Source organism: Bombus flavifrons, chromosome 5 (genome assembly GCF_040668555.2).
Source record: "Bombus flavifrons isolate JBK064 chromosome 5, iyBomFlav1_principal, whole genome shotgun sequence".
NCBI lineage: Eukaryota > Metazoa > Arthropoda > Insecta > Hymenoptera > Apidae > Bombus > Bombus flavifrons.
In genome coordinates, this window is record NC_138446.1 from 9,726,942 (window position 1) to 9,751,217 (window position 24,276).

The 24,276-nt window shown below is 34.4% G+C and overlaps 2 protein-coding genes across 11 annotated transcripts in view; one reads left to right on the forward strand and one right to left on the reverse strand.

Annotated features, from left to right (window-relative positions):
- Positions 1–24,276, reverse strand: part of Miga (mitoguardin) — a 41,193-nt gene continuing 16,917 nt past the window's right edge. The window contains exons 1-9 of one of the 4 annotated variants that reach the window (XM_069114135.1): positions 5,185–5,532; positions 4,408–4,550; positions 3,749–3,936; positions 2,623–2,810; positions 1,772–1,909; positions 1,528–1,640; positions 1,268–1,436; positions 925–1,158; positions 1–853 (exon numbers count right to left, since the gene is read on the reverse strand). In XM_069114135.1, coding sequence (XP_068970236.1) covers positions 536–853; positions 925–1,158; positions 1,268–1,436; positions 1,528–1,640; positions 1,772–1,909; positions 2,623–2,810; positions 3,749–3,827 — 1,239 coding nt within the window. In that variant the 5' untranslated portion in view covers positions 3,828–3,936; positions 4,408–4,550; positions 5,185–5,532 and the 3' untranslated portion in view covers positions 1–535. Of the gene's footprint in view, positions 854–924; positions 1,159–1,267; positions 1,437–1,527; positions 1,641–1,771; positions 1,910–2,622; positions 2,811–3,748; positions 3,937–4,407; positions 5,114–5,184; positions 5,533–24,276 lie in introns of those variants that run through there. The other 3 variants (XM_069114136.1, XM_069114134.1, XM_069114133.1) reach the window with 3 other exon arrangements.
- The window catches only part of uzip (beta-pore-forming protein unzipped), a 34,211-nt gene continuing 15,388 nt past the window's right edge, over positions 5,454–24,276 (forward strand). For 2 of the 7 annotated variants that reach the window (XM_069114140.1, XM_069114141.1), the window contains exon 1: positions 14,835–15,115. Coding sequence is in view for 1 of the 7 variants with exons in the window: in XM_069114137.1 (XP_068970238.1) it covers positions 18,712–18,717 (6 nt within the window). In the remaining 6 variants the exon portion in view is untranslated. Of the gene's footprint in view, positions 5,560–5,584; positions 5,957–14,834; positions 15,116–18,696; positions 18,718–24,276 lie in introns of those variants that run through there. The other 5 variants (XM_069114142.1, XM_069114139.1, XM_069114138.1 and 2 more) reach the window with 5 other exon arrangements.

Genomic DNA, 24,276 nt, shown 5'->3' on the forward strand with positions numbered 1-24,276 from the left:
AATTGGCATTAATTTATTCCCCCTTTATTTTGTAATATGTTCCGTTTTGAATTTTGTAAATATCATTCTTACTTTCCTTTTTATGATTGTTTTCTCAAACTATAAATTATATCAAATTGATTTGGTACTTTTCCCTTAGGTACAATTCTTTCGGTCGGCACTAAAAGGGTTAAACATCTTGTTCTAAATTCTTGTACTAAAAGCGTATTGAGATTAATATCTACACATAATCTATACAATATATATATTACAAGAAATAAAATTATATAAAGAATCACTCCTACATTCATGTGTGTTTTGAATTGAAATATACAAAATAATGTAAATGTGAAAGAGATTGAAGAAATATTATTACATCATAAATTCAATTATCTTTTACTCATAATATCAGCTTTCATAAAACTCATACAATAGTTGCACTGATGTGCATAAATATGGACAGATAACTTGCAACAAATACAAAAGGGTAAAGATTGTTAGAACATTTTATATATATTTGACACTGCTATATAGTGCTTATGTTTATGATGCATGATTAACAACCTTCTAGAGAAAGTCTTTGATTTATATTTTCGACTCTTACTTTCATTTCCCTGAGTATATCTTCAGCGAGGTTATCGACAGTAGTATATCTTACTTTAAAGAAATTAAATATATCTACAAGGAATTCTATTACTTGATCTCTGAAATAGTGGCAGGTAGAACGTAGACTTCCTTCTGGGCCTAGGAAACCCCACACAAGCACTGGAGAAATTTGTTCAGAAATCGAGTAAAAATGGGCCAGAAATCCTTTATCATATTTCAGCATTTGTCTTTTACCCATAAGAACTGACCAAACTGCAGTTCCAATGGCCTTGAATATAAAATTAATAGACATCAATAAGAAATTAAACTAAAAAAGCATTTACTATTTTAAGTACCTACAGTTTCACGAAAACTAGCGGATATCCATCTGTTTTGTAAAATAGCTTTAATTGATGAAGGCGGTTTTTCTACTTCTTCGAAAGCATCTAATAAAATAAAGTCAATCAGAACATCGTAGAAATTTATACATTTAACGCCTCTTCCGGTTAATTCCTCCTCCATCATACTATGGTTGCTTGGCTCTTGTAAAAATTCTAACATTCGTTCGTAATGTATTAGATAATCTTTGGGATCCTAATATTGAAAATAAAAAATCATTTATTAAAAACCAATTTAAACTATTTTAAGATGTACATATTTATATCTTTTTCAAGTAGAAGAAAATGATGTATGTTGTGTATACCCTGTCTGCATACATGATCAAATCACTAATGACTTGTCTACCTATGTCCGCGATCCATTCTGTGGCAGAAGATATAGTGAACAATTTTGTATACGCTTGTCGCAAGCAATGTACCTTTGCTAAATATTCTATGTCCGAGCCACACTTTACTAACTCTGTATGCAACCGTCTATAATAAAAATATAAATTATAATAAATTTATATAAAGCATATAAATTGTTACATTTTTAAATATATCGTAAAAATTAAAAAAAATTTACCTGCACAAAATGCTTTTGTCTTCGTGTTGTTTGAGTGCAGCGTGATATAATTTTTGTTTTTCAAAGTGCGGGAAAAATTCGGAGAATTCTTCAAATTCCCGTAAATCTGCTACCTATATTAATATTATATGTATGTGTAAGTAAAAAAAAAAAGAAATAAAATAATTTAATATCTATGTAAAAATATTGAATAAAATAATATGATATGCAAGTAAAAAAATATATAAATAAAATCTGAACTTACCCCATCACGTGCAGATTCAAAAGATTCCGGAGAAGACGCAGCATCTGCTTTATCCTTACCGGATATCCTACTACCTATGTTCGAAGGTTTGTGGCTATCTATACTTTCCTCATCTTCATTCCGGAACAATACTGAATGCTGCAAAAATGTAAACTTACTACTTTGCTATAAATTATTTTTATATTGTACGCGACATTAGAATTCAATTATTGATAAGATTACCAATTAAAATGTAGTTAATATAATTGTAAGATCATTTTATATGCTTAGATTTGAATGAACGCAGTAGCGATGCCGTGAACTTCCTATGCAATAATTCTTCTTTGCTTGTTGTTAGGTCAAGTAACTCATTGCACTAATTACTCTAGTCAGTTATCATTTAAATTGGATTAATTCTTGCATTTTTTTATATGGCGAAAAAGCAACTGATGAGTGCAGTGGAATGGAATGGTATAGAATGACATAGAAAAGATTTCAGAAGTATAAAATTTTCAGTGTCATCAGCAAACCTGTCATAACAATTTCTAAAATAATCTTTAATAATATATCCTAAAATGAGAATACTTATAATTAAACATTTCCAAAATATTTTATAATAAACAAATTTTATTTTCAACAACAAAATAAATTTCAGGACTTTCTACAGCTACCAGCAAAATTCAATCAATAATACATAAAATAATTTTTATAGTATACTGTAGAATGAGTATAATTAGATATTTATAAAATATTCTGTAATAGACAGCCATTTTTCCATTTTTAATGATAAAATAACATCAGAGATAAGTGAAATTTATTTGAGTAATGAAAAGGAAAGGAAAATACAGTACAGATAGAACAGATATGGTTACCTGGTCGATAAAAAGGAGTTCTGCATGGTTCTGAATTTGATAACCCATGTCAAGGAGTTCTTGCACATCTTGCGTAAATGCCGCATCCGCCGCCGACGGTAATGCGAGTGCACCATTACTGAATGAAGAGCTGAACGCCGTAAGAGCATCCTCCCAGCAATAGAGAGCTTTTTCCAGAGCCTCCAATCCTGCATCATTAAGTTACATCGTTTTACATTTGTCAATTTTCATTCTCCTCTTCAGAGTGTACCACGCAAATGACGAATTCGAACTCGTTTAATTCGTTCTGAGAAACACTTCTACACAATACTCGAAAGAGGTCCATGTATGCACAGTTGTAAATTGCAAAAAAATATACTTTATATTTGCGATATTATTGATTAGCAAATATTTTAATTTTTATTTTATTGACACACATTAGACTAAACTGCAGATATTTATTTACAGAAGATTTAAATGTACATAATATATAAACATTATATAAAATATCTATAGTAAAACATTCTTTATAATATTTGAAGGATGAAATAAATTATTATCTAGTTTCTGTTTCTTTGAATATATTCATAAAAATATTGGTTTGTATAAACATCCGTAGTTTAATTTACGATCGAAGCAAGGACAAAAGGTATAGGATAAATTAATACTTTCGATATTCGATATAAATATATGCATAAATGAATAAAGTAAAAAGAATTGCAGTTGATACAACATAATTTATATTAATATAAAATATATTAGAATCATAAATAAAGAAATATTATCTCTAAGAAAATGGAAATCTGACGAATTAATTTGTCTCTCCCGCTTAACAGACTAGTAATCATTGAGAAACTACTGTACAATTTAGAAAATGCAATCTTCTAGAAACACGAATGGGATGAAGAGTAACTAGTTCGGATTAGAAAGATGCAGATAGCGAAATGCATGTTTTCAGACAACCAGGAAATGCTTTGACGGAAAGAAGCTTCAGACGAGCGTCGCGACTCCGGTACTTGGCATTCGCACAAGAGGCAAAGGTAAGTTCAACGACTGATTTTGCAACGGCAGAAAATTTACAGATGAGAGACCCTGTTGGTCGGCGTGTCAACCAGTCAGCAAAGAGTAAGGGGTTGAGAGCACCTACTTAACGTTGTCACACTGTCGCAGGATTTAAATTCCAAGTCGGTGACGACATTCTCCGTATTCAACGTTTTGCCAGTCATAAATCGGCGCGCATACGCCGAAATTCGTCACGAGAGCGGAAACCGTATACGCGCCATCACCAATTAAGACGAGTACCCATGTCCAAAAGGTGCTGGCATTATTTTCAATCTGAGACAAGAATAAACTTTGTATCTACATCAATGACTGTCTATAAAGTTCATTATAATACTGGTATGGGTATAAATATTGTATCAAGTTACGTTAACAAGCCGAATAGTTTGAAATAATTCTTACTAACATATATACAGTCGAGGACAAAAATAAATGGACAAGTAGTAGAAGTAGATATCAAGAAGTTTAATCGAAGCAGTACTAGTGTTATACACTTTAGTTTTATTTATTATATATCTTTATAGTACATCGATTATTTATGCTAGTAAATAATTGAAATTAATTATTTCCATTTTTATGTAAACAAGTCGTATTCAACGAAACTTCATTAATACTTATTTCCACTACCTGTTCGCTTATTTTTCTCCCCGACTGTACATATATATATATATATATATATATATACTTGTATCGAATGAAATTTACGTACATAGAAATTACGTGGATACTTGAGTATAAATAATATACCTGATATAGTGGAGGCATCAATGAATAGATCCGTTATTAAGGCTTATTTTAACTGCTTTAGCCTCGGATAAAGGGAATACATATAGAGGAAAAAAATATATGCAACAGAGGGAGTAATGTTGGGGTGTCTTCCAGTGACGTATCTACGCAAGCATAAATTTGATTCATTCACGTGAATTTCATCAGCTTTCGTATAAAAAAGATGAATTTTGTTATTGGAAAACATAACAAATAACTTAAACAGTTCTTTATAAAATATTTTAGCTGCGCAAAATTATATATAAAATTAAAAAATTCAAACATTACACGAACATTTGTAGCTTTTATTTTTAAACTGTATTCTCACGGAAGATAAGTATCGGCGTTTCGTTAATTTTAATTTCTTTCTTCATTGGTCAAATGACATACTGATACTAATATTATAATTAATAATTTAATCGCTAATAGTAAAGAATTGCCTAATTATACATATGTTCATAGTATACCATATACAAATTCAAATTACACTTCCAAAATGTATGAACTATTAAAAAAGGAAACTGGAATATGATTTTAAATCCACCTTTTCTTCATGGTATTCGCTAATTCTAAGTTTCATCCCTATCAGATACCAGTGATACATCCTTATACATATTATATTACCTATAAAACTCACTGACAAAGTCATACGAAAAACCTAGGATATTCTGTATATGTAATATAAAAGCGGAAAATTTAACAGAAAATTCGTGAATTGAAAAGGAAGATAACCTAGTAAACGGCACAAATGGTACAAACCATGGTACTCAGATTCGCGGCAAGTGGAAGTGAAATATCCTTTATTTAACGAAGATAGAGATTTCGTACGAGTGTTGGACGAGGAGAGGTTTTCGTGCGGCTGGCTACCCCTTGAGAATTCTCGCAACCCCTATTAGAGGAAAAGATACACCCTGAAGAATCCAGCACTGGCGATGCTGCCGGATGGTTGGCGTCAATAATACCAAAGTGACGTAATCCTTTTGGAGGTTCGTTATTGGAGGATGTGTCATCCAATGGGGAGGGGTCGATACGGCAGCTGGGAGGCGCGCGCGGTCTCAAAGTGTGCTCCAGGCACGCGTTGCGGCACCGAGGTTCGGCGCGCTAGTAGTGCACTGCTGGAATCACCACGACGAGGTAGGTTACAGAGAGGCGATATAAAGAAGAGAAAGAGAGAACGCGAAAGCAACGGGTGATAGAAAAGGATCAAGTTAGATCGAGTGAGCGCGCAGAGAAAGAAGGAAGGGTGGGACACACACTCTGTAGTCCTCGCGCTAGCGTCAGTTATTCGGCTTGCCGCTTGCTTGGCGGGTGTAGTGCACTTGTATATTCTTCAACGATTGCTACGGCAGGCCGTTGACACGCGAATATTTTTTAACGTATCAAATACATAAATATTCCATAACGCATTGTCGTTCTGTTACGCGACAACAGAATAAAACTTTGGACAACACCTAGTGCCATACCGCGTAATCCCCGTCCCCTTGATGCCATTTGGACTCGCTCGCATTATTTGGATTAAGATAATGCAATAGTAAGTACGACTGTTTCCTTCTCTACGATTATTGAACGCTCCTGGCTAGGGGTTTCTTTGAAAAATGCCTCACTGTAACAACATTATGCATTATAAGGGATCTCGAGTTTTCTCGTCAATACTAGATAATTTGTAATTTTTTGATAAAAATTATATAAATTTACCACCTTGAAAAATTTTCTATGGTATTTCGTAAAGTATATGGATAAAGACTTGGATTTACCCTTACGTTATGTACTTTTTCGTACGTCTTTCATTTTGTTCTCTTCGAACCTTTATATTTCAGTCGTCTAAATGTAGTGCTAAAATGTGACTGTTATATTTCTTCCAAATAGCATTAAATAGTATTACTATTACTATTACAAAAGTATTGTACTTGTATTATAATATTTCCCTAAATAAGAAGTTGATAGTTGTCGACTTTCGGCTAGGAAATTAATCGATGCGAGCGAACAGCGTAGTAGGGGAAATGAAAGATTTCAAAATATTGCGTGATTTCCGATAGGATAAACGACATCGTGAGCATCTAGGGATATTATAACGTTCGGTATCTTTTTAAAAGAGGAACTGGTCTGTCTCTGTAATTGTTCAAGATCAGGTATATCTTCGGTATAGGTCAAGTTCAGGGGTCAATACCTTGTATCCGTTGAATCTCGAATAAAAGTGAATGCCGTAAATGTAGCAATAGCACCGCGTACCAGCAGATCGATGGAGGTGCCTGGTGCGCTGGTGAACTTGGAAATTTCCCTAGCACACGCGCACTTCCTGCACCCGTGATATTTGCGTATCCGTTATATACACCTTGTCCTATACGAACTTCTCTGTACACATATGTGCTTCTATTAAATCTTAAAGTACAGCAGGCGTCTCGGAACACGATGCATAGAGAGTATTTGACGAGTGACTCACCGCAATTTAGGCGTATTGTGTGCAAAATGTGAAGGATGTTAATCCGGCCGAGTAACTTCCTCATATCCTGGCATACGGAATAATGAAATCGAAACGAATTTCTGTGAAGGATTAAATATATGGTGAAACCGAAACTGCTAGAGTGAAATCAATGAACGTGAAAGAGGTCCATTCACATTTATATGCTAACCTAATCTAAAAAGGACCAACATTGCGTTAACGTTGTTGCGATGATGAAATCTTGTTAAAATGTTTCTCACCTTCAATGTTTTTAGTTGTTACTTAAATATTTCTTTCTTTTTCCATCTAGATCTTACAGTTTAGGAAATTTTGAAGAAATTTAGAAACTTACACGACCATAATAGTTACTTTTTTTCTTACATTTTAAATATTTTGTTTGTTTCTGATTTGTATAACGAGCGTCTGCAAGATATCTATTATAGCAATAGACTTTTATACCTTGATGAGAGAATATGTAAATTACTTGACATTTTTCAATAATTATGCATTTACGCAACTTTCATGCATTATTTCCATACTTGATCCTTAACGGGTTAATGTGAAGGACTAGAATTTATTCATTTTATTTATGTTATGAGAATTTAATTTTATTGCAACGAGATTGACTTGTAAGAAAAAATCGAAGAACTTATACAAAAATAAGAAGTAATTTTGCTATTTTGCAATTCGATTGCAATTGATAATAATGGCTTTCAATAATGGTCGTACGATTTCGATTGGAACAGTTTGCTGGAATTTTCCGCGTTTTAACACTTCCGTATCACTTTTCATCATGAAAAAGAGAGAATAATAGCGCTCGATATCATAATGCTGATAATACACGTGCATAATCGAATAATACCTACGCTCGGTTAAGTTAATAAAGATGCACACCGTCGAATGTTTGAAAGGAGCATGATTGCGAGTTTGATGAATAATATCCTGATAATATTAACATGCCAAAGATTTACCGCATTTTCTCGATCGATCGCTTTCATCACGAATATTATTGTATCGTTTGATATTACCTGTCATTGGAAATGAAATTACTATTAAACAAACAGAGATGTTCCTTTAATTTACTATTCAAGTAATAGAAAATCGAATTTACTACTATTACTATCTATTTATAATCGTTAAAAATTTAGCATTGCTTTCTTTCTATGTTGTTAGAAAATTTAATGTTACTATTATTTTTAATTTGCTATTTAAATATTTCTACAATTTACTATGCAGACAGTGCAAATGAAGAAATATACTAAACTTAACACTGTCACAATATCTCTACGATTGTCAAAAATTTAGTATTGCTAATATTTTTCTATAATTGCTAACAATTTACTATCTCTCCATAATAGAATATTTCTCTGCAATTGTCGAATTCTGTTTGAAACTTCTATTGAAACTATTAATTTGTTCGTGACATGGAAACGTGTTGAATCTCTGCCAAAGCAGCGACTGAACATTGCGAAAATAGGGGTGATGTAAATGGAAGAACCGGCATTCGAAAAAAAATCCATTACAATGGAACAGACTGATAGAACGAAACACAAACTGATGTTCCGAAGCAGCGACCCAGTTACATAGGCACCACCTATAGGCAACGACCTGATAGTACCTCCTATACTGACAATTTCTTAGATCTGATTTGATGTCTATGTGTAAACAAATTCTTAACGATCGTTTCATAATAACGACTATAAAAACAAAGTAGTTAAAAAAAAGGGAGATGAACAGAGGACGAAATTATTCAGAAGCCGAACGGAATCTTGAAGAATTGAGCAATTGTGACTGAACAGAAGTGAAATCAATCACGTCGATTAAAAAATATTCCACTCTCTTACGTCCGACTTGAAATAATTAAAAAAGTTAATAAGCAAAAAGTTAAATTAAGAAAATAAATCGACCATTCGAACAATCTTATTCAATTTAAAACAACCTTATGAAATTTTTGATTCCACATATTGTTACTTGTTAGATTAAAAGGTTGAAGCGAAGAAGAAAGTAAAAGTGGAAATTATTAATAAACCAGGTGAAACCTTCAGAAGCTGATCATGCGAGGAACCCGTGTACGCAATTACGTCACTTTTTAAAATTTCACGTATTTCGTGTTTGGAAGAGATCTGAGATGGAAAAAAATTTAGAAAATAGGATCGAAGGGGGGTTTGAAAGGGAGGAGACAGAATTATTAATAAACCAGACTATTAAAAATCGATCATGCAAGACGTTCGCGTGACACGCGTGATGACCTGTCGATACGACAAAAATTTCACTACAGATCACTAACAAGATACATGATATGATCGTGTCGGTTATTAGGTAATAGTGGATCCCCTGTCGAGGATGCTTTGACCCTGATGAGGCTAATAAAAGTGACATCATTATCGCTTGCCGCAACGAGCTTTTAACCTACGTGGTTCGCTCTGATTTTCATAATCTGGTTCGCATCATCGTGGATGCTCTACCCCCCATTAGTCGTTGTCTCTTGAGTTAGCGCCGCAGTATGACAAATAGAGAAAGTTTACTCTTCTTTCTTTTCACATTCTTCTCACTTAAGTTCTGGAGGAAGGCTATCGTTCGATAATATTTCACAAAATCAAACATTGATATAACTGTTTCGCAATTAATTCATTAAGGGGATTAAACAATGAAATAATGTGTAAAAATTGCATAAATTCAACCAGAAGGCCACTATAAATCAGAGTGCACAGAAAGTAGTACCATAATTTGAAGAGGAAATAGTTTATCACAGCTCTATGAAATCATTCAACTTTTTGAAATTTTATAAAATTATAAAATCCAAATGGAAAAAGAAACAATAACGAATAAATATTGAACAAATTAGAATTCTCTATCATAATATGAATTCACTAATGTGAATTAACTAAAATGAAATTGCAAAATAAATGTCTTAACGGAACGTTGGTCCTTGATTGGTTAAAAAAAGGATATTTAATCTTTCTGATTATTCATCTTTCAACAGAAAATTTCATAGGCGTTGTTTTCAATTGGGTTACATTCTATTTTTTAACATTGTCAAGTAGGGGTTGTCTATGAATCACAGTCGATCGTTTCATCGACAATGTTTTCATTGACACGATTTCACTGACACCGAGTTCATCGCCGATGTTTATTTATCAAGACGCTGAAACCATCGACCATCATTTCACTGATATCATCTCTCGCCAGCAACTATTACGTTTATCGCCATATGCTATCATCGAATATGCGTCTGTATCCGAACATTCATTTCCGCGCATAAAAGAATAAAACAGAAAAGGAAAATGATAAAAGTTACTACGAAATATTGTTACTTCAACAGTAACATAAATTATACGCCGCCTCCGATTTCCATAACTTTTTAATACGTTGTCGAAATCATTATCTTGAATTGTGTCGTGGTTTTAATGGGGCGTATGCATAGCAAATCAAACGCGTGGGCGGAAAAGGGGCTCTGTCCCGTAGAAAATCTAACTTCACCCACGTTCATTTCTATCTAAAATAAAATTTGATTTAGATTAGCTTAAATCCTTTCGCGCTGAGGGATTCAGACCCTGTCCCTTTCTCGCCCACGCTTTTACTTCATAATACATGTAAGTACATAATTCTTTAAATACACGTGCATGTATGTTCACTAACGTTTATGAGTCACCTTTTCCGTCAAAAAGTCGTAAGAAGCGAGTTCTGTCGAAGTTACAAGAAATATCAGTAGCATAGATTTCAGTAAGAAACAGGAGCGAATTTAGCTAAGGGTGTATAATCAACGATAACACGTGGCTACAAATACAATGATAATTGTCGACAGGAGACGATGTCGAGGAAATGTTTGTCGGTAATTTTGTGGTAACCTGTGAAACAGAATGCCAAATACTTGTACTTAATACCTTTTTCATCGTTATTTCTTCAACCTAGATTTTACTTGGTCCTTAATGGGTTAAGATGTGAATTACACGAACAGTATGACAGCATGGGTAAAAGATGTGGGCGCGGAGGGGTTAATCGACGTTGTTCATGGATAAAAATATCCAGTATCACTTTACGTGAAAGTAGTATTAATATTGTTAACTTATCCTTGCGTACACGTAGATAGATAAGCGTTGGAGAGATTGTGGAATAGGAAGAGGGTAAAAGGTGTACGTACCCCCCACTTAGACTTTTGCCTTCGTAAAGTAGAGCGATGAAGGTCACACTGTACGAGCCACGTCAGCTGGAAAGATCCTCCGTATCTCGATAAACTCGAGGTCCAACGCCTAACACTCCGCTCTTCTTCGTGGCAAACACGAAAGTCGCACCGGAAATCCCGTTGGAGTTCCTTCGCTTCTTTCTTCGAGACAAAGTTTAGAATACTAAAGCGAGGTATACATAGAATATCAGCAGGATGGTATACAGATTCATTGTGGTTTGAGGTGGTTGAATTTATCAGTCTGGAAGGCTTTATATCTTCCTCTTAAAGCAAGTGATTTTATTTATAGTATTTATATATAGTAGATATAAATATTTATAGCACAGAAAGAATTTTGTTTTGAGAAGACATTTTGTCCAGAGAATACTTTTTACTCTCTCTTTTTTTTTTGGAAATATATTTTGTATTTGTTGGAGTTTGTACGAAGATTGTCAAGAAAGAGAACCCTCCTTAATGAATCAGAAATTATTGAATTCTTTTGAGGAATTCTGTCTCCTATAATTTCTATCTTCTGGTTACGAAATTTGATTAGAATTCTTCGAAGATTTTATATTTTCTTCTAATATTTCGTAAGATAACGTTTCGGAAACAAACTCCCTCGGCACCTTCTTTTTGAAAAATTAATAAATTGGAAATTACTGAATTTTGGAAAGAATTCAGCTTCCATCAATGCTCTGATCATACGATCCCCAATTCCAAGATATATTGATTGTGAAATTTAATTTGAATCCTTTGAAAATTCTACGTAATATTTAAGAATTTTCTATCAATAAAATCTTCAGCATTCCCACCCCAAAAACCTGAAAATCGCAAATAGCTAAGTCTTTAAAAAATCTCTTCATCTCGCAATAATTCCATTATAAAATTGTCTGCTCTTTCTTCTGCGAGTTTCATTGGAATAACGCGAGTTCTCTGATCGGTCGAGGCACATAGTTGAACCCGCTTGAATCCATTGAACGTCATCAAGGTATTAGAGAACATCTCCTCGTGGGCGTGCGGAGTGCTTCGTACTCGGTGGAATCAGCTTGAAGTGTGGAACGAGTCGGAATTCGAGTACCTGGAAACGTTGGTACGGTGGAAAGTGGCGTAAGGTCGGCGTGTAAATACGTACAATGCGGCAGTGACGTTGTAATTATTCATAGAGCTGCCGTCTAGCCACGTTCAATCTACCTGACAATTCCACCGCCAACATTATCCTTCGATCGAAGTCAATTTTTAAAAAATCTCCTTCAAGTCACGAGAAACACAGTCGTTGAACGAATGGAAACTTACAACAGACCGTACCGCGACGAATCGTCTAGCGGTTTTGTTTTTAAACGGCCCTACTTACTTCTTAACGTTATATACCTCGCGATGAATCATCGGTCGAGAATCGCGAGATGATTTCGCGTGCAAGTATGAGATGTGTTCTCTGCAAACTGTATGGCGGAGAAAGGAGTACAGCTCATCTTTTGACACCGAAGCTATATTAGTAGACGTAGCTAGATTTGCTATTATTTGAGTGGTGAAAGTAATTTTTAGAAGAATTGTTCTCCGTTTGTGTTTGCATTCGCATTTTGGAATTAGATATTTCTCGTTTTCTCTGTGGTGATCTCCACTTCCGTGTTAGCAATTCATCGGAGTAATTTAAAAAATTCAGTCACCTTGTGATTCCTCTTTTTCCTCTTAATTCAAACAATTAAAATAATATACATACATACGTACGTAGGTATAAATATTTTGTAGATTATGGTGCTAATCATTCTAGTAGATTCTAATTATTGTCGCGTCATGGTTTCTTTTTTTCGTATAGCTTCGCGTATACGTTTCGTAGAGTGTAAACAGTAGACTTAATTGCCACGATGTGGCTTCTTGGTAGTTTTAGCCTAAACAGTTATCCAGATAGGCTCTTGGTACCTGCGAAAAACCACGCAATTTCATATTCTCTCCAGAATATTATATCATTTTTTAATTCCACAATATATTATTATATGATATTATACAATTCAATTTTATTAATATTTTGCCATATAGATAAACTGGATCGATGATTACTCGAATGAAGTTTCACCCTTGAATTTTTTCCTTTTATAAGAATGCTTAAAGAATGTACATTTCATTATAAAAAGTTTTAGACATTTGACTGAACGAATGTTTCTATAACACAATAAAGACGTTGACAAGTGTCCCAGAATTTTGGAAAGGCTAGAAACGGTAAAAAAAGGTTGAACTTAAACGACCCAGTTAACCTATGGAGTGTAAAGAAATATGTTCTTTCTACGAAGAAATAAATCTGCTAAATATATAGAAATCTACACTGACACTGAAATATGCTTATTAATTTTAAAATTACGTGTATACATATTTTATTTGAAGAAGAAGATGAGGAAGAAGAAAATAAGCAAAGTAGATTATTTTATATGTATTTTGTATATATAGATCGTGTCATGAGATATACGGCATGAAAACTAGTCCGTTAATTGCATTTTGCTAGAAAGAACCTTGCCTTGAAACGGAAAACATCAGGCGCATCACACGAGTTCAAGAAGACTGCGAAACATTGTAAAACAAGATCGTGGAAATCGAGCGTTAAAAACCGGCGTCATCGGTTAGACGAGTTCAAGGAGCGCGATTCCAATCTCTCGGATCGAAATTGAAGTGGAGGATTCGTTGAATTGGATCTGAAGGACCGAGGATTGCCTCTAAAACGGCTTGAATAAACCATCCTGGAATTAAATACAAAGCTTCGTTCATATTCGATTATTCAGACGGATTTGCATCAGACACGAGATAAAAGCTAATGGGACTCATTGAATTCAATTGCATCCACCGATTCAGAACATCATAATGGAAAGATATTTAACAAATTCTGACAGAAGAAATATGCCGATTCCAAACACGTAAAGGTAAAACGAATTAAATGGACGAAAAAGAAGAAAGAACAAAAATCTCGCATTTAGACATTCTATAAGTATAATTTATATTTAATCATAGTATAATTGAAATATTCTATAAATATGGGACTATTAGATACATAAAAAGAATATCTGAAATTAATCTCTTCTTTTCAAATAAAAGATAAACATCCTATCGAGGACCAATTGCTGACACAGGTAAAGCTATAAGAGGAAGCATTAGACAAAAGCCTGACACATAAATCAGTAATAATTCACAAAAGAAATTTCCATGATTTAAAAAAGAAAAGTAGCTTGTCATAGCGTTACAAGTTCTTCATAAAATTAAAGCTTAAGACAAACGCGGAATATCAGAAGACTGAGAAGGATTACGCTGACTGAGACAATAGAAATAACGAACGATAAAATACGGAAACATTGTTGAGCGTTAAGCATACGTTGAATTTATTGATCGGCTCTGTAGAACTATAGTTTCAAGTGCAATAAAGGGACTAAGAAAAAAGAAAGAAGAAAGGGAAAGATATCAACTAAATGTCTGGAATTCCTTTTGATAATTATTACAGAATTAAAGGAATATAATTCAATAATGCAAGTTAATTGAAAAAAAAGAAAAGAACTGCAAATGAAATATCATACTGACGAAATGTTGAGCCTTAACGGGTTAAAAATATGATTTTACGTATGACACTTCCAAACATAGTCCTCTTCCGAGTGACATCAATGTCCACGATGAGAAGAGAGGGGGTCTTGCTAGCCGTAAACTGGTGGTTCAATTTTCAATGCACTCACGGGCAATCGAGGGACGGAAATGAGTTTAACAATGACTGCGGAGAGACGATCCGGTTGCATAGGTGCCCTTGACAGTGATAAATAGATACTGCAGCCGGCAGTCGCCTTGTCGACTAGGATATTCATATCTCGCCATTCGTATCAGTTCCTTTTCGGTGATCGGTTTCGTTATATTGCAATCTGTTACCTCGTGATGCAATCACATTTAAAAGAAATACAAATTCACGTGTTGTCGCTTTTATCACTTAGTACCAGCCAATTTACCGTATTACGGTAATAACTATAAAATCGCGAATAAACGACTGTTTGTACGTTCGTTTCATAAACACAGGGTGTCTCAATAATCATGGTAAAAATGACAAGGGAGTGATCCTATGTGAAAAGGTAAGTTGGAAATATAGAATAGAGCTTCTTCGTACGACGCTTCGTTCCTGAGAAAATCAAACGTAAAAATTGATCAAACGCGAGTTTTACAAATACCAGTTTCCCGCTACATCTGTTCAAATTACGTCTTCTCGAAAACGAGGACCTAAATGGACAAATTCTATTCTATATTTTTAACTTACTCTCTTGCATGTAGAATAACTATATGCCGATTATTCACTCATATCCAATCAATCAGTCAAACTCGCGTTATACTAGACAAATGTTGAAATTCGATTTTCTTGAGAACTAAGCCTTTTCGACGAAGAATTTTATTCTACATTTTCGTCTTAATTTTGAACATCGGACCATTCCCTAGTCGGAAGTACTATATTACGTGGCATATTAGACACCCTGTATAAAAATATATAACTATATAGAAATTGAAGGTTTTTGCTGATAATAATAATAATGAAATGCAACGCAGTCGGTTCTGAACGATAAATACCGTTTTTTTCTTTTTTTCATGAATTTGGTAATTTTACTGGAAGGACAGATGAATATCGGTACGTAATAGCGAGAGAAATTTCACTAATAGAAATTGGTGATTGTTGGAGAGGCTTTTTTTGGGTCAAGGGAACTCTACGATTCATGGAATCGGTATAGTAAATAACTATACCAGAATGACCTTAAGTCGCCAGCATTTTACATCTTGTTCCGCGATGTCGAGTGTCCAATTGTCAGCAATGATAAAATATTCTCGCGTCATTACGCAATTGCAACAGTGAAAAGAAAAAAGAAAGAAAAAAAAAACTGATTCAGAAGCCACGTTCACATTCGTGTGACCAAAACATTGAGTAAAAAAAACCGGTATCACCGGTGGTATGCTTATATAATACGTGTGCTTTATGCTCGTTCAAGTACGACTGTTATGTTCATTTAAATTGTATATTATTGATTAATTGTTTTGTGCTGGCGGCAAACTTTGTGTTCTTGCATCTCATAGCGGAGCGACGAACGTTTAAGACGGATGAAATCGAGTGATCGAATAATTCGGAACCTCTGACGAATTTCAAACGATGGAGCCTGACCCATTCGTGGCACGCAATGAATCACGTACCCCTGGAGCGTATTATCGATTGCTCGGTAGCAGGAAGTTCTCATCGGGGTCAATTTTCTTGAATTCGTTCTTGACGTCTTGAGTGATTGCGTAGTTGACTTTTTGTTGAGTTTTTTTTTTTAATAATATCCATATTTCATGATAGTATTACTCTTTGTGACTATTAACTTTTCTAATGTTATTTCGTTCATTTTCATTCCATATTATTACTGGATTTAGTTATTATATTATATTATATATTCATCTATTATCAAATATTCGTTGGATTCGTTGGACATATTAATTATACAATTTACGTATATTATCATTGTATTATCATTACTTTGTCATTATATAACGTTATGTAAGCGTGATTATCGAAGGAATAGATTTTACCGAGTAACATGATAATAGAAAATTAAAGCGTAGTAGAATTCCATTTATTTATTCCACAATGGAACGATAAGTCACTTTCGTTGAAGATACGAATTTTCAATACAAATATAACGATACGATTGACAGAAATAAGAGAATTCCAAGGTAGATAAATTACCCATATCCAAAAATGATAAATTACTTTGTCTTCTTCAATAAATTTAATTTATCGAATAAAATACTTATTGAATTAAAGCTTCGAACTAAAAATTCCATCTGGAAGTTCTACCAAAGCTCCGGACGTCGAAACGACACAAAACCTATTAAATTGTTGATACAAAGTCAAGGACGTTGACACGACTAACTTCGTCAGTATCCTCCCTGATATAGGATTCGCTCAGTACACAATATAGACCAGCTCTGAGGGAAACAAAAGTGACGAACCAGCAAAGCAGTGCAGTACAGTTCTTTGTTCCATTGTGTTTGACTGGCGACGAGGCAGGGTGTACCTGAGGTGTCTCCCCGTGACGTTTGCTTTGTACCCGGGCAGAATTTACTTCTTCTTCGTCATTACCATAGTCTGAAGGACTTGTCGCGGTATTTTTTTCTCTCTCTCGCTTTCTTTCTTTCTACCTTTTTCCTCGCTTTCTGACACAAATAAAAGAATAACCGAGAAGGAGAGACACGTAGAATACTACGCGTGTGTGCACGTGGTTAAGAAGCAAAACCGTAAAGAAGTGTTCTTGACTCTGGCGTGGATTGTCACACGGGGGTGTTATCATGGTAACGCTGATAGCACGACCGCGGAAGGTCGATACCTTCCTCATTTGGTATTCCAAGGCAAGGGCATGCCCTATCTACCACCCTGGCATACCAACTGCGACCCCTGTTTACTCTTTCCGTTTTCGATAGTGTACAGCAGGCACAATACATGCAGGTATATGTATGTCACGATAAAAATAGAAAATTTGGAGAGTTATACGCTTACCGGACAACGCACGTATTTACGTAATGTTTCTGAGTCGACTTAGAAATATCTGGTATTCATTGAACAAACAAATTGCAACAATAATAATGCTATTAACACCGTGATAATTGATAAATATCGTATAATGAATATTAGTAGCGTTCTTTCTAAGTAAAATGTGCTGTCTGATATCTTTTCATTATTCAAGGGTATTTTGAATTATTCCACGTCCTCGTGTTTTTTACCTCCTACATGATGTCATATCATACAGGTTGCTACGAACCAATGGTTCGATATTTTAAATTGAATGGAGAGACGGCACAAAGGAGCCGACGAAGCTCTTCAGTTCCAATAGTAAAATTTTACGTTTCACTGCTCGTAAGATATACATTGATTTATCGAATCAATGAATGAAATAAACGTTCACGGTGAACATGTTATTGTACGAAAAGTAAATTCGGAATATACAATGAAATGAAGGTCACGAGAAAGAAATATGACGAGTACAATTTTATCGATTTTCTGATTGTTAATGTTACTATGATCGAATAGGAAAATACTAATTTGACATGATTGAAAATGGAAACAACCTGCCAGCGTGAAACGTATGCCTTTTAAAAATAGTCGATAAAAATGGTCTTAAAAAGTATCGTTATACGTTCAGTTAATAATCCTATTAACTGGCTAAATATATATATTTGCTGAATTAATGCATTAACCGTAACATACATATACATATATACTTGTAACGTGTGGTTATGCGATGCAGGAAGTGCGTTATCAAACAACGCAACAGCAGTGCAATTGCAATAAGTAGCCCGTTAACGCGGTCGACGTTGGAAAATTTCAGCAATTTTTCTATCAGACACGACAGAACGATTTTCTCACGCGAAGAAATTATTTAATCAACACTGGCGGATTATATAAATTCGAGAGCTGGTCACGCGTTTCATGAACCGGACCGTTGTGAACTGTAACGTGGCGCGAAATCGAGGCTAAGTTCGTTCGGTGTACGGAACAGACCGGCTAATCTCATGAAGATCAATCTGATTATCATTTTGCTCGAACTTGAGGCCGACTTGAGGCCGACTTGGGAAATTGCAGCGATTCGCGACACGCGAACTTGCCTCAAGATGTTGCACGAATCAAAATGATCGCGATCGAGACGATTAGAAGATGAATGTAAGAATACGATTTTTTTTAAACTAGCATTCATTTCACAGTCGTTGTTTTAAACCGCGAATAATTCTGGACGATGCGTTCCTCGATTGTTAATCAGAGTACGAATGACATCGATTAGCGTAGCATTAGCTTATAAAATTCATGACTTTTTTCCTGGATTTTTATTTCTGCGATACTTGCAATAGACGAAAGATTTTGCGAGTCGTCAAAATTAGAAATGTTTGTGTTCGAGTATCGAGACAGTTGCTTTGGAAAACGAAGGTTCACTAACCCCCTCGTTTCTATATCGAGTGTAGCTACGTACCTAAAACTGTAGCATAGAATGTATCACCAAATTCTAATCATAGAATTAGATAAATTTTATTCCATTTACGAATAAGCCTTAGACATCTTTTTTGCAGAAAAACTTTAATTCTTATTCCAATTATACGCGTCGTAAAGTAGAAGATCGAGGAGCAAATATGAGGATATTTCTTTCATCCGTTCTTTATTTGCAACCATTAATTAACTACGCTATCTTGCGATTCAGCGGATGAATCATAAAACTGTTTCCTGTATTATCGCGATTGTCATCTATCATCTTTATCGAACACTCATCGGTACAAATATTAGAACACTTACTAATATAAGTAATATTTATTAATACTAATATTTTTCTCGTCTATAATCTTCTGATCTGAAGATTTTCAAAGGCTAAAAATTTTACGAATATTTTGTATCTTCTCTCATTTTCTAAAACCACATTCTCGGGCTAGAATCGATTAGGTGTTTCAAGAGAGTAGTATCATTACAGCATCGAAGGTCGAATTTTAAAGGCTGTTTAAAGATGGACACTTGAAACCTTTGGTATATCGTGAAAGGTGTGTTGATCGATTGCGCATGAAAGGGACCAGTCATCGAGAATTTACATATATGCAGTGATAACTAGATTATCATCCCTCTGCAACAACACAAAATACGATATGATCAACAGAAGATGTTCCGAGTATTCTTCAGGATACAGCTTCGTTCTGATATTTGTTCAATTCGATAAGAATGTAAATATTTTGTTTAAGAACGATTAAAACATTCCCACGTGTCAGAGAATTTACCTAGAAATCGTGCAGCCACGTAGAAATCGTGTCGTGAAACCACGATATTATATTTCAATAGATTTAATTGGAAAATTGGAAATTTGTAAGTTGTAGATTTATCTTGAGATGAAAGTTAGATATCTTCTTGTAAAAAATTATACGAGTTTCAAATTATTGTTTTAAATTCAGGCCTGAAATAGGATACAAATATTATGTAATGCATATCGTATAATCGTTTAAAAAACCTCTAGTTTTTGTTTTTCTTTTTGTTAGTAACCCTTTAAGCAGTATCAGCATAGACAAATTAAGTTTCATTAATACACGTTTGCTTTTCTTGATATTTTCTAAAATAATATCAGCTTTCCTTCTATACGCATATGTATGAAGTATACATTGAACATTAATTATCGATTACTAAACGGCGGATTTGTATCGAATATTTCATGCAATGGAAAATACCAAAATACGTATAATATAAGATACGTAAAGAAGCACATCTTATAATATTTAGTAGATAACATCTCTCTACTTAGATACTATTTCTATACATAACTGTATTCGCAAAATATGAATCGTATTAGAATCTAGTATTCATTCATTCATAATTAGTATAATCATCTTTTTTAGAATAATTTGATTTTGAGATACATAACTCTAGATTAAACAAACACAATTCTGAGACCTATTTTTATCATACTTTAGATTATCTCTGTTTTATAGAATGATTGCACGCTAGACGATCAAGGTTTAAAAACGAATTCCAAAAAATGGTAACATTCCCACGAAACTATATCCTCGAGAACTGCTTTCGATATAACACGAAATCAAAGAGCGATCCACGGTCATAGAATGGCGGGACTTTCTCTAAAATTACTAGCCTCTTGGAGGATCGAAGGCATTCCGTGGCTAATTCAGCGTGAAAGTCAATTATCTAATTTCATCGGTAACGTTTCACCGTGGATGCATCATGTATCGCGTGATTTTCCCGTTGAATTTTTTCTCATTTCAGATCCGTACCATCGAGAGAAAGGTTTCTTAAATTGGAGTAGTATTTAGGATCGGATGATCGAATGAGATTTTATTGACAAGGAATATTATCCCATTTACGATGAAATTCGAAAGGATGCATAACGTTCATTTCGAAGATGTTAAGAAACGGGATACTGATAATTGCTTTAGGGTCTCAACTTTTGTGAGTTCGACGATCAACGAGTTGTTTCGAATGGAAAGTTTTGTAGCTTTTTCTATCAAAATAACTCGTGATTCTCTATAAGGAAAGATACAGTGAGTAAACAGAAGTATAATTCTCGAATCAATTCTCAATAGCTGTGTTTAACATCTTTGCTCTTTCAATTCATAGTAAGAAATCTGTCGAATGGTATTTCTTGCGAGGCATGATTAGGATAATTGAGAAAATGTTTTGAGTTGTTTGGTCAAGACAGGAATAATGCTTCGCGCTGGAAAGGTCAAAGACCTCTTTAGCTATAGTTCCAAGAGGAGATTATATCTCTTCGGCTTGTTACACCTTTAGAAAGTTGCGTCTAGTGGACGAAAAACTGTGCAGTAGATGAAGTTGAGCTCCTCTCGAATAATAGTTCGACTAGAATATTTGTATTTGTTCCTACATTACCAGCAATAAACTTCAGTCATTGGTTATATTTATTAAAAAACTCTAACGAATTTTACTTATAATATATAGATATTTTAGTATGATATAATATTTATGTTACAACACACATAATAATGCAAACGTAATAACAGATCTATGATGGAGTAATTAGAAAGTGTGTAAGAGCGATGAAAAGCTCGCAGAAGAATTTCATTTATGGAGATTAGAAAATTAATTTGGCTAACAGTGTATATTATAACTAAGAGAAATGTTGAAAGAAAGAATTTAATTGGAACTGAGGGAAACTTTTCTAAATAATAAAGAAAAATTATTTGTATAAAACAACAGTACTACATATTCTCAAATTACTTTTTCACGTAACAAGATACTCTGAAGTTACTTCTTCGTATAATTTCTGTTACAATAAGAGAAACTACTCCAGACGTTCTAACGTATCCTGTAGCTGATTACATAACGAGAGAATTTGTCATAACATCGTTTCTGCCGATCAGCAATCGAGAGTTGATTCTTTAAAAATAGAATCATTTCGAATAAGAGCTACTTAACGTTGTATAACGAATACGACTATTACTATAGTTACGCTGCGTTTACAAGAGACGTTATTATACTCCGCACGCGCCTCGACATTCTTTAAAGATCCTTTAGACCTTAAAGTAAACGTCCTTACTCGTTTAACTACACTTGACATTACATAAATCTAATATATAAACAGATAGTTTGGATTCAGCCTGGTGGCCTTGGAATAGGACTTGGCTTACAAATTGTATCAACTTTTCAATATTGTACGTAATAGCTACCACAGATATCTACGTATAAATTCAATACAAAGTTAATACAAATTTACAAAACACATTTCTTTGCAGAAACGTCGAAAATAGCAAACGTTAAAGAACACATCTATCCGTATATCTGCATGGTATTATTAAATTTGATCAAACCTTTTAAATGTTTCCAAATTTTCTAAATTTTATAATTCATTTTATGCTTGCAACAGTGATAAAATTTCAGTGGAAAAACCCCCGAAACGCCCGTTACATAAATATTGTAACCAGCCAAGCATAATATATGACGTACCTAACGACATATACTCGCCATAGTATCATCACGAATACCTTGAATTTCGTGCAAGTCCGCAGAGATAATCACAATCCTCCCGCTGTGTCGTCTCCGTTTCTCGTCTCCAGGCGTTTGTATACCTTCTCTGGTACGTGGAACGATCTCAATTAAATAAACTCAGTGCCAGCGTAGTCTCCTTGTTCATATAAAAGTTCCGCACAGTTAAGGTCAGTAGGTCGGCGTCGTATCAAATGAAATATACGAATCCAGTCTGACCGAATTGCACGAAGGACGAAGCCGGCGGTTAATAATGCATGCGGCATACATAGTCTCTGTCTTTCCTTCCCTTTAGCCTGTAAATCTTGTCAATCGTCCTCCTTGACGAGGCCATCATCATCCGTGACTAGGGTGCATAGATTTTCCCTCTTTCTCTGTTCTTTCTGTTTTATTACGTTTGTTTGCTTCGCGGCTTTTCCCTTTGATGTGCCATCGATTGGTATCGAATCGCGTCACCGCAACCAATCTATCTCGATGAAAGCCGCAGCCAGAGAGAACTAATTTTTTTTCTTTTTTCCTTTTTTATTTTTTGCTTTTGCTTTTGGTGACACTCGTTGTCAGTTTTCATGGTCACTCTCGAGGAAATTGAATATTTAAAGGCTGAAGAGCTACTGAGCGTTTTTGGTGATCAAAAGAATAACGGATGAAACGAAGTGTTTTTTCCTTTTAATTTTCGAGAGAACGGGTCACGTTGAGTAATTTTGTCGGTTAACAGCGGAATATCAGCTTTTAGCAGAACTTTGATCATCGTCCAATCGAAAGTTGTTGAGTTGTGTAAAATAATCAATTTATAGACTTGCTAATCTAGTAATTCGTGAATCAGCGTTTATTTAATAAATTATTGATCGTATAATACAGAAAATCTTGTTTCATATAATAATTTAAGACAATATTGTGGAAATTAAATAATTCCTCCATCTCTTCAGTTTATCGCGGAGAATTATGTTTAAGGATCATCAGTGATTATTCCTTCATAAGAAAAATAACGAATGATGGTTATTTCGAGACAACGTTAGTCGAGTCAAATAATTTCCTCGTTACTTTAACTGATCACGAAAATTCATATTTAGCAATTATCCTTCGTAAGAAAAGTAACGATTGCCGATTTATGGATGATTTATGTCTACAAATTCTCAAGTCATCTTTTACAATATATAAAACTTAAACGATACCAAATAAGTAAAAAATCAAATTTTATATAATTCAGGAAAAGAAGCCAGTTTTCATTTAGTAATCTATTTATCGTATCATTTTCATTTTTCATCGTTCATCGGTTTGAGTGATTTCATCACATGTGTGCATTTGTGTATCTTCTTTTTAAAAAGCCGCGAAAATCTTCACTCTTCGCTAACTAAAGAACAATTTCGCCCGGCCTATGTCCATTTCCTCGAAACTGTAGCTATTCCGAATGGTTGAACGTCCCAAACGATTTCGAAAGGAAACGCGGTGATTAAGTCGCCAATTTGCGCTCCCTCGACGTGAATCGCGCGGAAGCCGGAAAATGATGTAACTGGGATTCCAGTACAGTCGTGATCTGTATGAAAAAACGATTCGACATTGTGAATGAGGAACGCGACACGAAAAAGGGAAATATGAAGGAAACGAAGTAAAAGAGAGGTCACAGAGAGATCATAAAGATTCTCGAGTCGTAATAATGCGTACACGCAATCAAGTTACATTACCATTCATAAGTATCTGAGCATCTGGTGTAATTTAATCGAAAGGTTAATATTTCTATTACAT